At 39.4% G+C, this 15,037-nt stretch overlaps 1 protein-coding gene across 13 annotated transcripts in view; it reads left to right on the top strand.

Moving 5' to 3' along the window:
- Nucleotides 1-15,037, top strand: part of obscnb (obscurin, cytoskeletal calmodulin and titin-interacting RhoGEF b) — a 226,662-nt gene that overhangs the window by 157,057 nt on the left and 54,568 nt on the right. For 11 of the 13 annotated variants that reach the window (XM_063218188.1, XM_063218190.1, XM_063218189.1 and 8 more), the window contains 9 exons: nucleotides 581-658; nucleotides 795-878; nucleotides 998-1,087; nucleotides 3,292-3,375; nucleotides 3,719-3,805; nucleotides 3,944-4,030; nucleotides 4,163-4,240; nucleotides 4,362-4,445; nucleotides 11,160-11,228. In XM_063218188.1, coding sequence (XP_063074258.1) covers nucleotides 581-658; nucleotides 795-878; nucleotides 998-1,087; nucleotides 3,292-3,375; nucleotides 3,719-3,805; nucleotides 3,944-4,030; nucleotides 4,163-4,240; nucleotides 4,362-4,445; nucleotides 11,160-11,228 — 741 coding nt within the window. The remainder of the gene's footprint in view (nucleotides 1-580; nucleotides 659-794; nucleotides 879-997; nucleotides 1,088-3,291; nucleotides 3,376-3,718; nucleotides 3,806-3,943; nucleotides 4,031-4,162; nucleotides 4,241-4,361; nucleotides 4,446-11,159; nucleotides 11,229-15,037) is intronic. The other 2 variants (XM_063218196.1, XM_063218192.1) reach the window with 2 other exon arrangements.

Here is a 15,037-nt window from a genome sequence, read left to right as displayed (position 1 = left end):
GACAGGGCATTTAGTGTTGTTGGCCCCAAACTTTGGAATTCACTCCCACTGTCACTTCGTCAGTGTTCTACACTATCTACTTTTAAATCCAAGCTGAAGACACACCTTTTCATTTCTGCTTTTCCACTTCATTGACAGGCACTTCCACTTTATTTTAATCATCAGTTTATTTTTAATTTTACATATTATTATTTTTTCCCCTCATTTTATTTTATTTTCAAATGCATTCTACTTCTTTTTCTTACTTGAAAACATTTATCTTTATTGTACTTTTATTTCTATTTTATTTTTGCATTTTAATTACTCTCCTATTGTTAATTCACTGAAGCTTTGTTTTACTTTCCCTACTGTTATGTATTTGTTTTGATTGTAAAGTGTCCTTGGGTATCTTGAAAGGCGCTCAAAAATAACATGTATTATTATTATTGTATTATAATGTTTTGCAATGCAACATCCAGCATCAATGGGTTAAAGCACAATGTTACATGAAAATTGTACATCATGCCCAAAATCGCCCAACTCCAAAAACATCACATTTGTGGTAAGGCTGATAATTTGCCTTTTTTGTGTTTCTTTTCAGAGGTGCAAGCATCAGTGACCAAAGAAGTGGCCAGTATTACTTCTGAAGTCACTAGAAAGACTGAGACCTCTAAAGAAGGTATACTAAAAAGCTAGCGTAGTGACAGGACCTTTCCATACATGTTTTCTGGTGGTAAAAAAACTATTTGAGTAATCACATTGTATTCATTATTTGTGGAAAGGATTAGAATTTTCCTTTTTTTCTTTCCTTTCAGAGGTGCAAGCATCAGTGACCAAAGAAATGATCAGCATTGCTTCTGAAGTCACTAAAAAGGCAGAGACCTCTAAAAGCACAGAAGGTATAAGAGCTAGCTAGCAGAATGACACAACTTTTCGATAGAACTACATATTTTCACATTGTAAAAACTAATTGTACAAATTATTTGTAAAGATAATTATAATTTGCTCCTTTCATCAGCTCTTTTAGAGGTGCAAGCAATGACCAAAGAAATTATCAGCATTGCTTCTGAAGTCACTAAAACGGCAGAGACCTCCAAGAGTACAGAAGGTATAACAACTAGCTAGCACTGCTGGACTGAGCATCGGACATACCGGGCATTTGCTCAGTGGCCTGACTTGTTATTAATTATTTTTTAAAATTCTATCCAATCCGCCATAAATTGTAGCGGGCCGCATTACCTTCACTGTAGGCCACATTACCTTCACTGCAAGCCACTTTAACAGGGACTGTAGATGGAAATTAGCTATTAGCTATAATCTGGTGCTGGTCATGTTTTTACTATGTTACTAATGTACTTTGCACATGGTCCCTGATGAAATAAACCAATAAACTAAACTAAACAGTGACATACATTTAGGAACGGCACTGCGTTGGTGCTCTGGGAGGAGACGACATTGTTTGACTTGCATCTGGAAGGTGTCTGGCAGGCCAATACGTAGGATATAAGAAATGAGGTGGGAGAAGAATATAGGAAAAGGGGAGATACAGGAAGAAGGTAGACCTGTGGTAGTAGAGAGAAGCCTACATATAATGCCACACAGATACCTGTGATCATTTAAGTAGGCTAGTAATAGCAATAGCACATTATAGCACATTATCATACACAACTGTCATTCAATGTTCTAAAGAGAAAAGAAAGCGAAGATAGAAAAAATATTGTAGAAAATAGAAAGTTGGCCTATCAGGGGTTCCCACACTTTACCATGACAAGGTCCCCCATGTACCGTTATATTCTATCCATCGGGTTATTCTAACTTGCTAGCCTAGCCTATTTGTAAGTTTATTTTCAAGCATTTTTTGTCACCTCCGTCCTATCTGTCATAATTTCATGATCCTAGCAATATAGGCAAGGCAAGTTTATTTGTAGTGCATTTGTACAGCGCATACACAAGTGCAACTCGATGTGCTTCACAAAAAAATTAATTAATAGCAAAAAGAAAGGAAACAAGACAGAAAGAACGGAATTAGAGTCAAAGAAAATTAAAACATTAAGATAAAACATACAGTAAAATAAAAAGAAGAATGAAAACATATAATATAAAGCTGCTAGGGGAATGTAATCATGTAATGTATATTTTCAGAGGGGTAGGCCTACTAAGTCCATTTGGTGTACAGTATGTAGGCTCATACTGTAAGTATACCGGTAATCACAGAACTGGGTTAATGGCATACTGTTTTTTTTTTTATTACAACGAAAACTGCATGTATCCATGACTGCACAGCTATCAACAGCTCCAACTGTATTTTGAAATCGCTGATGACACAGTGGTGGTAGGACTCATCTCCAACAACGATGAAGCAGGCTACCTAAATGAGATTGAGATGTTGTCATACTGGTGCATTGAGAACAGTTCAGAGCTCAATGTCGCCAAAGAACTTGTGGTGGACTACAGAAGAGGGAAAGCTCTGAACTATGCTCATCTGGAAATCTTTTGTGTCCCTATGGAAAGAGTGAGCTGTTTTAAGTACCGGTATCTAGGAGTCAACATCTCTGAAGATCTATCTTGGTCATCTCACATCACATACATAGTAAAAAAAAGGCTAGGCAGCATCTGTACCACCTCAGAAGGCTAAGGAAGTTCAAAATCCATCAAAGATGCACAAGTCCTTTTACACTGCCACAATTGAATCAGTAATTACTGGAAGCATGACAACATGTTATGGCTGCACTGCTCAGGATAAGATAGCCCTGTACAGAGTAGTGCACTCTGCAGAAAAAAATCACTGGGACCATCCTTCCAAGGCTACCCTTCTATATTTTAGAAGGATAAAGAAAGATTATGAAAGACACCTTCCATCCCAGCCATTCCATGTTTGAAAGGCTGCTCTCAGATAAACGTCTGCTTTCGATGAAATGCTGGACAGAGAGACTGGAAGAGGTTTTTTCACCTCAAGCCATCTGCTTTTTAAATTCCTGAGAAAACTTATCTTTTATTATTATTATACCTTCTTTTCATATTTCTCTTTGTTATTGTTGTTTTTGTTGTTGTTTTTGTTTTTTAGTATCCCACAAATAAAAATATTGTGTCTTGTGTCTTGTATAGTAGGTACAGTATTGTCTCAAGTTTTATTGGTTTTTAATTCATGGTGGCCTGACCTTGGGAAATGCTTGGACCAAAAATGTGTCAGCTTCATAGTGACAGACTTATCCATACATGTTTTCAGATTGTAAAGAAATATATTTGAGTAACAATTTGTATAAATTGTTTGTAGAAAGGATCATAATTTGCCTCTGTTGTGTTTCTTTTCAGAGGTGCAAGCATCAGTGACCAAAGAAGTGGCCAGCATTGCTTCTGAAGTCACTAAAAAGGCAGAGACCTCCAAGAGCACAGAAGGTATAAGAACTAGTCCAACACCTTTCCATATTTTTTTGCATACCACAAAACAGTAAGGTACATACAGTGTTTTGCTTAATAACAGTAAAACAGCAACAGCTTGTTATTCTACCATCAATATATCCCTGCTGTCAAATATACCTATTGTGGTGAGGGTAATAACAATGATTGTCTATTAGAATAAGATAATTCATGCTCATACTTTTCCGGGATCAAGGTGAATGCCCCTTGAGGAGACCTTTGGTTAGGAGACCTTTGTAGACTTATGATTGAGAATAAATGGATATCCATTTATATTATCTGTTGAAAGGATCATAATTTGCCTCTTTTGTTATCCTTTCAGAAGTGCAAGCACCAGTGACAGAAGAAGTGGTTCTGAAGAACATTGCTGAAGTCACTAAAAAGGCAGAGACCTCCAAGATCACAGAAGGTAGGATAACTAGCTAGCATAGTGACAGGCCTTTTCCATACATGTTGTTTTCACATTGTAAAAAAGATATTTGAGTAAACTAATTGTATAAATTATTTGTGAAAAGTATTATAATTGTCTCTTTTGTTTTCCTTTCAGAGTTGCAAGCACCAGTGACCGAAGAAGTGGTTCTGAAGAACATTGCTGAAGTCACTAAAAAGGCTGAGACCTCCAAGAGCACAGAAGGTAGGCAGCTAGCATAGTGAAATGACTTTTCCATACATGTTTTCACATTGTAAAAATATATTTTTTAGTAAACTAGTTCTATAAATTATTTGTAGAAAGGATTATAACTTGCCTCTTTTGTCTTCCCTGCAGAGGTGCAAGCATCAGTGACCAAAGAAATGACCAGCATTGTTTCTGAAGTCACTGAAGAGACCACTAGGAGCACAGAAGGTATAATGACTAGCTAGCATAGTGACAGGACTTTTCCATACATGTTTTCACATTGTCAAAAAGCTGTTTGAGTAAGCTATGCGTAGAAAGAATTATAACTTTCTCCTTCTCGCTGCCACAGAGGTGCAAGCATCAGTGACCAAAGAGGTGGCCAGCATTGCTTCTGAAGTCACTAAAAAGGCAGAGACTTCCAAGAGCACAGAAGGTATGATAAGTAGCCCAACACAGTGGATCAATATTCATTTCGCTAATCAAAATGAACTAAAATGACATCAATCCAAAGAAATCAATCTAACATGGGGAAGTTACAAGACTGGGAAAGTGCTGGCCATCTGACTGTGCCACCCTGGGAAGTCAGTCAAATCAAAGCCCAAGGAATACCAAAACTAGAACTACTATAATCTGAGCACAGTGACTTGTGCTTTTTTTTACTATCATAACCATATGACAAGTGGCTAAAACAGTGAAGTTATAGCTTTCCCAATTTTATTATTACGTGGGCTTGCCTTTGCAAGTCCTACTTTCTGTCATTGGTAAGTCATATATATTAACTGGGCTTGCCTCAGCAGGTCCCACTTACTGTCCTTGGTAAGTCCTGTTTAGCCCAGTTTAGAGATGAACATATTTCCGTAAAAAATGTCTTTCAATTATACTGTAAAAAGATTTTCACCAACAAACTTGCTTGAAACTTTGTTAGAGGCCACAAATACAATGTCTACTATGTTGTTGGACTACCATTAACTTGGATTATGGTGTGCATTTACTGGGGCAGTGGGGCATTGTTTCCATAAGCTGTTGCAATGCAGCATTTATGTCCATTCAGTATTGCCTTCAGTTTCCATCAAGATCTTGCATAGGTCATAGTAGAGGTTAGGTGTCAGACTTTAGCCTAAAGGATTCTGGTTCGAATCCCTGCCATTTGGGGCTGGCCCCTTGTTTGAGTGAGGCATAAATGCAATTCCGAGAGCACTGTGTGTTGTGAAGTGTTGTGTCACGATGACAATGGGAGTTTTCCTGATAGGCTTTCACTCTTACTTCATTGAAAATAAGAATAGCGGCATTTTCATTCGCATCATTTGTGCAGGCAAAATAAATGTTTTTTGCACAAACCGACTTTAAGACATTTTACTTTTAAATGGTTGGTGACCTCAGCACCCCATTAACATCCAAATGACTTGAAAATGATTGGTATTGTTTGTGCTCCTTTGAGCAGGAAAATGACGTTTGTGCACAAACCTTTTTATGCTAGTAAACTTTTCATTTTTTGGGAGTAGGTCACTCAGCTCTAGCCTGGTCCAGACCATCCCATAATACTACCATTTCCATTTCGTATTCATGGTCTGGACTTTGTTTGATCTGACGCGATTGCAGGAAGCAGGAAGGACATTTAAGTTGTTTATAAGTTGTTGAACAAACATGTCTGATGTCAATCTATGGCGATGTAGGGCCGTTTAACAGACATGTCTGACAGAAAATCCTACCGTAGGATAAAATTACAATGTAGGACCGTTTGTCAGAACACTGGTGAAAATCCTACCAGTCAACATCGCTCCACAGAAGACAGGTACCAGACGTAGTGCGGAGCCACGTGTCTTGGCGGAAGTACGTAGGATGGCGCGCGAGGCTAACTCAGCTCCCCGTCAACATCCAAATGACTCATAGTACAGAGGATGGGACACACAAAAGGGCCAAATCGTGCACTTTTGTGTAAAAGCATGAAGTTCATAGTGCACAGTGAAGTTGATGAGATTTTATTTCCCTTCCCATGTTAAAATAGCCTGGTTTTACCACACCACATTAATTACTTCATAATTCATTTTCGGTCTGGATTCTCGATGCCCTGGAATGGAGCGCTTGGGTGGGAGGAGTGGGCTCAGCTCTGGTTTGAAATGAGTAGACCAATCACTGACAGTCACTGTTGGGAAAGTTACTCAAAAACTCTAATGCACTACTTATTACATGTTACTGTCTTTTTAAAGTAATGCCTTACATTACAACATTTACTTTTTTTTAAGTAAGGCATTACACTACTTTTGCATTACTTTTAGTTACTCTAGCCAAAATGAGTGCAAATAAGGATTTGGAAATCTACAGTGCAAATCTATGAGGTTGTATGACTTTCACCTGCCATCCACAAGTCCTTTTGGAAGCCTGCAGACTGAAAACCAACATTTTCAGGAATTGTGTCTTACCCACATACAATACCAAACATTGATTCACCAACACAATGATTAATCCTTTCTCTTCTTACCACACCTTACCATGCACACCAGTGCCTGTTTATTCTCTATTACACACACATGCAGCTAGAGCTGGGCGGTATACCGTAAAAAAAACGTGATCTCGGTTTACACTGCACAAGGTTCTCTTTTTGATGAGAGACGGTTTTGTTGTTGTTGTTTATAGCCTACTATGTTATGTGCGTGAGCTTCATACTCCGTGTCACACTTCCAAAGATTCTTCTAACTCAAGTCTCTGACACTTCATTTCAACTCTGCTAAGTATACTGTTGTTGCCGTTCTACTAGGGAATTTCACCACAATGTAATATGTTGATTGAACTAATAAAATAATTGGTTAATCGCGCTAGAGGCTAGTGAGAGTGAAACATGATGAACACACATGGCATGGATGAATCATGACAAACATTTCAATTCATTCAGCCTACCTTTGATCTCACAAAGTTAAATAAAAGGCAATTCTATGTGGTGCTATGTTAACAGGCTACAACAGTTATCTGATTCTTAACTGTATTTAATTACCATCCCAACTGTGTGTGCAGCACTGCTGTTGAGACTGCTTATAAGCTAAAGTAGCCTAGCTTTCAAATGCAATGGGCAGACAAGATACATTGCTACATTGCTATATTTGTTTGAAATGATTTGGGGGCAAAATAGGAGCGAAACACATCGCAATATGACACAAACTACCGGAAAAAATACCTTCTACGTTGGATTTGGACTTTAATTCAAAGACAATATGTACACAATGTCAAGTAAATCCGTTTGCTTTCCGTGTCTGTATTCAATCTGTTTCGTTTCTGTCCCACTGTTGTTTACTCGCTAGTCCAGCGGCAGCGCAACACGCCGGATGTGTTGCCAGGTGTAGAACGACAAATAAGCAATTCGTGTTGACAGGTGTAGAACGAAATAAGCTGTTTTGGGCTGTCTTGAAAAAAGCCCAAAACAGCTGCTTATAATCATTTAACCCTTCTTCCTTGAAAAATCTATGGCACCCTGGTCAAGATTTTAGGCTATTTTATGAAATGCTGCATTTTCTCTAATTTGAGAATTTGTTGGATAGGGAAATATAAACTATAAATTATAGAAAATATTATTGAAATGAAAAAAATGATAAAATATAAATGGAGATTCATTTAAATTCATGATTTTCTCTCATTTTAACATTTAATTTCAGTCATTTCCTCAGAAAGATGAAGATTTGGGGGGAAATCGTTGCATATCAAAAAACCGTGCAGAAAACCATGATATCAATTTTCATCAAGAAAACCGTGATGCTATTTTTTTCCAAAACCGCCGAGCCCTACATGCAGCACAGGCTCTGTTTGCACTTGGCTGAAACATAAAGCCACCTCACTGCACTGCGAGTTTGAAAATTATTATTGATAAAAGAGCAGATGCATTGCTACAGTAGGCCTATGCATTTTGAATATTAATTATTCAGCACACCGGGAAAAATGTCTTATCAACAAAATTATAGGCGAAAAAAATGATTGCGAGGATACCAGCCAGTCAGTTTGCAAGCTCGAGGCTCGCGTGAATCATGTGACTTAGTGCGGAGATCAGTTTGTCACTCACTCACAACTACTATTCTTTACGTGCGGCCGCTCAGTCAGCACCGCGGCAATCGCATTTTGCGACTTGCGCAAACAGCTATAGTTCTATTCATGCAACTATTGCGCTAGAATTTACAGTGATACAGTGATGCAGCAACAGCAAGCATTTTCAATTTCCCTACTTTGACAGGCGAACGTATAATATTTTATTTCAAATGGATTTATTTTAATTTTAGTGATGTTTAGTTGAACAAAAGTAAGGGGGATGGAATAGCCTTCCAGTAAAAGTGAGAGGGATGCAATGTAGGCTACTCATCCCCCCAGTCGGATATGCCCCTGCCCCCCTGTCTCGTGTGAATGCATCCCCTGCTTTCCTGACTAAGTTGGTGGTGCTATGGCACCTCTTCAAATGTTTCGTCAAGTTGCTTGTACTGTTTTTCGACGTGGAAAGCGGTTTGGGTTTCAAGCACAGTGTGCATTTTACTGAAATGTTCTTGGCGTCCTTATTTTCAATGAAGTCAAAGTAGTGGCCATATACCCATCTTGAAAACGAGCAATCTGGATCTTCCTTTGTCAGCCTGCCATTTCAAGAGACGACGTGTGAAAGAGGAAGTTCTGTGTGGAACTTTAGAAATTGAATCTCTGCGCAGACGTATCAGATGCAATAGCTGATCTCGCGGTGATCCACGAACATTGTATGAAGGAAACAAAATACCCACACAAAATTTAGGTGAAAAAATGTGTTGTAATGTATGCGTTACTTGCATTTGTAACAAGTATATATTACCGATTTCTTTCCCCTGTAATCCCTTACATTACTGCGTTATAATTAATTACTTTTGTAATGCGTGACTCCCAACACTGCTGACAGTTGACTTCATGACATATGTTGTTATGCTCTTAAGTGCATTCACTTATTGGCCCAATTTGGCTGGCCGTCTGGTGGACAAGTAAAGCCTCCCCAGAGAAGGGTAATCAGATCATTCGCTAATTATGAAGTAATTCAAAATGACTGGTCTGACCTGTCAGGTTAACCCTATCCAAACTGGGGGGGGGGGGGGCTAAAAGTGCCCGCACCAACTTTGATGCCGTATAATTCCTTAAGGACTTAAGCTTTGACTACGAAACCTTGTGACTTTTCCTAACATTTAGTTGGCTACAGTGAAGTACCGAAAGATTAGGTTGATCATTTTTGCCGTTGCCATGGCAACGGTTTTCTGACAGGTATGTCTGACCAAAAATCACTCTACCATATCTATGACGCCATATTTTTTCATATTTTTTTGTTATTTCCATTAGCATCAGACACCTTTGTGAGCATTTAAGTGGTTTGAAGCATAAAATCATTAAAATTGAAGTGCATTACCTAAATTTGTTGTAAAATCCATTATGGCGAGATTTTGTGCATAATAAGATAATGATGTCATAATGACGTCATAATACCAGATAATTACACAGAAATTATGTCATTCATAGATGTCCATAAGTAGATCATCTCCCCCAAGTTTGGTAGTCATACTGTATTCCGTTTATGAGTTATGAGGGGGGGGGGGGGGCAGGAATGCCAAAAAAGCCCAGTCTGAATAGGGTTAATGTTAAGGGGGACACGATTTTGTTTTGTTACCTACAGTACTTGAGTGATGGTTGTGCATTCCATTTATTTCAATGATGAATGGCTCAAATTCAATATTCATACATGTGACTTAAATATGTATAGACTCATCAAAGAGTACCTATAAATGTTTGTACTACAAGTACAACTACATTCATATTGCAATAAATGTAGGATATTTTATGGCCATTTATACACCGCATTCCACATTATTACGCAAATGACATTTTTTGCCGTTCTCCCCAATAATCAATAGAAATTACAGTCGTCATCATTTTCAAGTCATCAGCCATTAGAGTACAATTAAATAGTTTTTGAATGAACCTTCCAATGATAACAGTATTTTTTAAAATAATAAAAAACTTAAAATGCTCTGTTCCACATTATTACGCAAAATAGTTTTGTAGTCTTGTAATCCAAATTTCTTTCTTTTTTCTCATTTACATCAAAACAGTTGGAATTTGGTACCTTCTAAATTACATTTCAATGTTCAATACTTGGTGATAAGCTCTTTGTCTTAGTAACTGGAATGCTGCGTTAAACATTGAAGTCAATGGCAGGGCATTGCATGGGAGTTATGGAAGCCCAGATATCCTTGATGCTTTGCTCTCATCTGTTTTGGTTTGTTTGGTCTGGTGACCCACACATCCTCTTCAATATACCGTAGATTTCCAAATGAGTGGGATGTTATGTCTGGTGAGTTAGAATGTCATCACCGCCAAAGCACCTAAATGTGGCATGGAAATCTACGGGTATATTGAAGAGTGAAGTGTGGGTCACCAGACCAAACAAACAAAAACAGCTGAGATGAGAGCAAAGCATCAAGGATATCTGGGCTTCCATAACTCCCATGCAATGCCCTGCCATTGACTTCAGTGTTAAATGCAGCATTCCAGTTACAGCTTATAGCCAAGTTTTGAACATTGAAATGTAATTTAGAAGGTACCAAATGCCAACTGTTTTGATGTAAATGGGAAAAAAGAACTGCTACTCTGCTACTCAGACAAAATTAAGTTTCTTCTTGTTTTTCTTCTAAATTTTCGTCTGAATTTACAACTCCAAACAACTGAATCATTGTTGTATTACTTTTGCGTTACCTTGTTCTCACTCTTACAACCATATAAACACATAGGCTAACCTCCCCACCATCCAAACTGATAACTGTTCTCCACCAGGCTAGCCTACATATTTTTTGCGCCGAACCCTACTCGGCTTTAGTTTAGCCTCACCTCATAGTCAATTTTATAAACACTACGCCAGCTATCTCGCAAGAATAACCTTTTCTGCTGCATCCGCAAACCTAATTATGGCCACCCCTACCTGCGCCTGCAGTGATCTAGCTAATGCTAACGAAAGACTAGCTAAAGCCAACATGACGATTGAAGCACTTAGAAGTGACATTCGTCGGCTACGTTGCGAGATAGTCATAAACTCCCATAACACCACGTTGAAACACCAAAATAAACAGTTTTTCAAAGGATTATAAACTGACCCTTTTGTCTTTTCTTACAGAGATGAAAATGTCTGGGACAGAAGAAATTACCTGCATCGTACCTGACGTCACCTCTAAAAGCACAGAAGGTATAATAACGAGTTGCAGGGCCTTGCATATTTGCAGGGTTTTCCTGTCCAAAAAATATTGTACAAAAAACAAGCTTTGATGACACACCTAATAGTTGCCAAAAAATCTCACAAAATTAATGTGTGGATATCAACTATTAGTTGCTGCCATTTGTATTTCACACATCCCATGTAAAGGGCGGGTTATACTTCCTGGCAGTGCCACGGAGTGAGCTTGTCGCAGCCATGATGCAGTTAATTTTGATTTATGCCCTGTTTTAAAGTGCGGTCTGCGCGATGTCATTCCACGCTCAAACTGCCTTCAATACAAAGAGTAACCTAGACGTGTTGGTTGTTTTTTTTTAGCTTCACAGACTCGGCGACAATGAAAACGAAACATTAAATCTTTATGTCACGAGCACTGGCAGCCACCGCGGTAGTTTAGAACAAAGAAGTGGCTCATTTGTCGAGGATAGGTCGCACGAAGCGGAATGTTTCCTCGACCTCGGAAACACTGTTCAACTGTCCAAATATCTTCAGGGTCGTAACTTGCAAGCGCACGTGTTGTCTTTGGTTCGTGTAAATAAATGAAACGACAAAAGCACGGGCAACTTATTTAATGAAGAGCTCACACAGTCCATAGCCCGACGAAGGTTAGAACAAGGAAGTAGCTAGTTCTCGACTCGAGGACAGAGCAGGCTGGTCGAGAGGACCAATCAGAGACCTATTTTCTCTCCTTCCCGCCCTTCACTCCGTCGCTGTCTGCATCATTCCCTGCGTCGAGACACAATTTTGGGGAGGTGCCCCAGAGTACCTGCGTGATGGGGGGGGGCTTCACTCCGTTAACTGCGCGGCTCACTGCATCACGACGCAGGGACGCTGGTCTCTAGGCATAAACCACCCTTAAGGCTGCGATCATACCGGACACGGATTTCTGCCTACAATCCACAATGCGCTTCCAGCTGATTTATCTGAAGTGACACACCGAGCGCGGATCAAAAGCCCATTTGAATGCGGTGACCAGGCAACCCTAATGGCAGAACTGTCACTTGCAACGGAGCCTAGTTATTAATTGATGGTGTTGTGTTATTTGAATGTTGTGAAAACATACACAAAATGCTTTGTAAATTCATCTATATGTAAAATGGATAGAAAACGGGCTCTTCCCTTGCTCTCCTAACGTTGGATGGTGAATCTGATATGAATGTTGATAATGGTCTCCTACTTAGAGCGTTGAGTTACGACTGATTTCTGTGGTGGCCGCTCGTAAGACAGTTGGTGTAACCGGCCCCTGGAGGCTGCCTAATGGCAGCAATTGTCCGGGGCTGACATGAGAAAGCAGACACTCACTACACACACACACACACACACACACACACACACACACACACACACACACACACACACACACACACACACACACACACACAGAAATAATAGTCCTAAAAAGATTACTCTGGAAGCGATCAATTTCACAACTTCAAGACCTATCCTATTAGCACAGGAAGACTGTTGTTCTACTTAGCTGATCTATGCTCAAAACATGAAAGTGACTCAGCGATTAAGTATGACACCTGATCTAAACTCATTCAAACATCCATGGGGAATTTTGAATAGACAAATTGGGCATCACACTGGGGTGTACTTATTTTTGCACCACCATAATTTCACAAAAATTGAAAAATATCATAGCTATAGTATTAACCTTACTTTTTCCATTGTAAGCTCAAAAGATGTTGTATCACACTTAGTCTATACACATCTTAGAAATGTATTGCCTATTGTATTATTGTTGAAAATGTTACTTTTAACGCTGGGTATAGTGTATTTGTTACCTGGTTAACAGTCTTCTGATAAAGCAGCTGTCCAATATTCCCCAAGAACGGGACACCTATGTGTGTTCAACTACAACGCAAGCTTAAAACTTAGTCGCACATAGAATCTTAAATAGCTATACATACATGTACATGGAAGATGACGACCACCTTTTTCCACCGAGACAGCAAGTCTACAATCCAATCTCCTGCAGCAAGATCACCTTGCGAGGTTCGCCGAAACTTTAGGATGAAAGCCTATGAATGAACAAAATTGCAATCAAAATATCTGATGACTAAACAAATCATAGCCTAATCATGAATAAAAGATTGACTTGGCAGAAGCGGTTGCATTTTCGGGATCTACACTTCCGCCTCTTCTATTATTTCCTTTGATATCGGGTCATCTCGTCAGCCCTTATTAACCGGGCTTGCCATGCTTATAGTAATCTCTAAGTCCTGTTTATCATTATTGGTTATCTAGTGCAGGTCAGTAAAAATAGAAAATGGATCTCCTCCTAGGCCTTTCGAGATAGAGACACCGTTCAAACACTAAAATGACTGGCTCGGCTTGGAGATCATTTGTTCTGCTATAGTGTGTCCTTGTCTCTTGTCGTTTTTTTTCGTTTTCGGCGATTTTGTGCAAGTTTGGGTCCCCATAGAGCTTGAAAGTGACGTCACTTCCCCCGATTTCATGGGACCTCAACAGCGTTTTTAGCCGAAAATCGTAGCATGTAATCCAATGGCGGTATTAAAATGATATTTCGATCCCCTTCGAATTGTGCCACGAGCTCCACATATGTTGTTTCTGATATTTTTGTTTGATTTTTCGTACGAAACTCCAAACAATTTAGAAGGGTGTGTTTCTTTACATTTTTCATGCAGACGGCCTCGGAACAAAATATTGATACTCCTGCATGAATAATCTATATCTAGCCTCTTATACAGCATATTTGTAGCCCAGCGCATATAATGACCGAAATCAGAAGGTATTAGCTCTCTACCATGTTGTTAGATGATCAGCTTAGGTCCCGTGAAACACGGAACTAAGGGGCGGGGGGGGCTTTCAAGCTCTATAGAAAACAATAGACGGAACCTTCATGCAGAGCATTCCTCCACTCTAGAGATCAGAGTGTAGGAAGCTTTTTTGTTTATAAAACATCAACTCTTTCACCTAGAAGTTTAGTTGAAGCGTTGTTAGCGAGCTCTGGAAGATAACGGTTTAAAGATTATGTGCCAACTCCCATTACCTTTTAAATGGCAAGTGTTTTTGAAGTGCCTCTCTGAAGAGGTCAGGGCATCTGCCACAAGAGGTCCATTTGTGACTGAACCTATACTTAAACTTAACCTATAAACTTCATTCAAGGACTGTTAGAAAGATAAGCGATTTGACCCCAAACTGTGAAAAGGACATGTGGCTTTTTTGTTTTTTAACAACAGTGAGCTAAAAACTAGAAACTGTTGCCCTCTGCCTTAGAGTACAATACTAACTGCCATACATACAGACAATCACAACAGGTGCTACCAATAAAGGGTTCCATCTCAACTGTCACATTCTCTCAACATTCTATTCTTAACGAGCACCTGCATTACAATTCTAGAATTCTATTGTACAGCTCTTCAATACTTAAGCAATATGACCCTCGTGTTCGGGATGATGTGCACTGACATCCTCCCTGGTGTGTTCGGCCATAGGTATCGGTATCTTTAGCTTTGCTGATAGCCTAGGCTATATTTTTAAGGGCATTCCCTCTCCCGCAGCGCAAATGAGATCCGATTATAGCGGTTCTCATACACTGCAGGAGACTGACATAGCCTTTCTGTCTCTGTGTCAAAAAAGTGCCCGTTGTCCCGCATATCTCCCGTTTGAAACTATCTTCCGTGTATGAATAGATATTTAAAGTATGCTACATAGGCTATGTTAGATTGTCTTCAAAAGACTACGAAATAGCGGCCGCAGAGGTGTGCCAACTGCACAGACAACGGCACTGATGGTGAGTTCAAACTACGCGGCCT

The sequence above is a fragment of the Engraulis encrasicolus genome, chromosome 16 (assembly GCF_034702125.1).
Source record: "Engraulis encrasicolus isolate BLACKSEA-1 chromosome 16, IST_EnEncr_1.0, whole genome shotgun sequence".
In the NCBI taxonomy this organism is placed as follows: Eukaryota; Metazoa; Chordata; class Actinopteri; order Clupeiformes; family Engraulidae; genus Engraulis; species Engraulis encrasicolus.
Note: the sequence above shows the minus strand (reverse complement) of the source record. Positions and strands in the feature narration are given on the sequence as shown.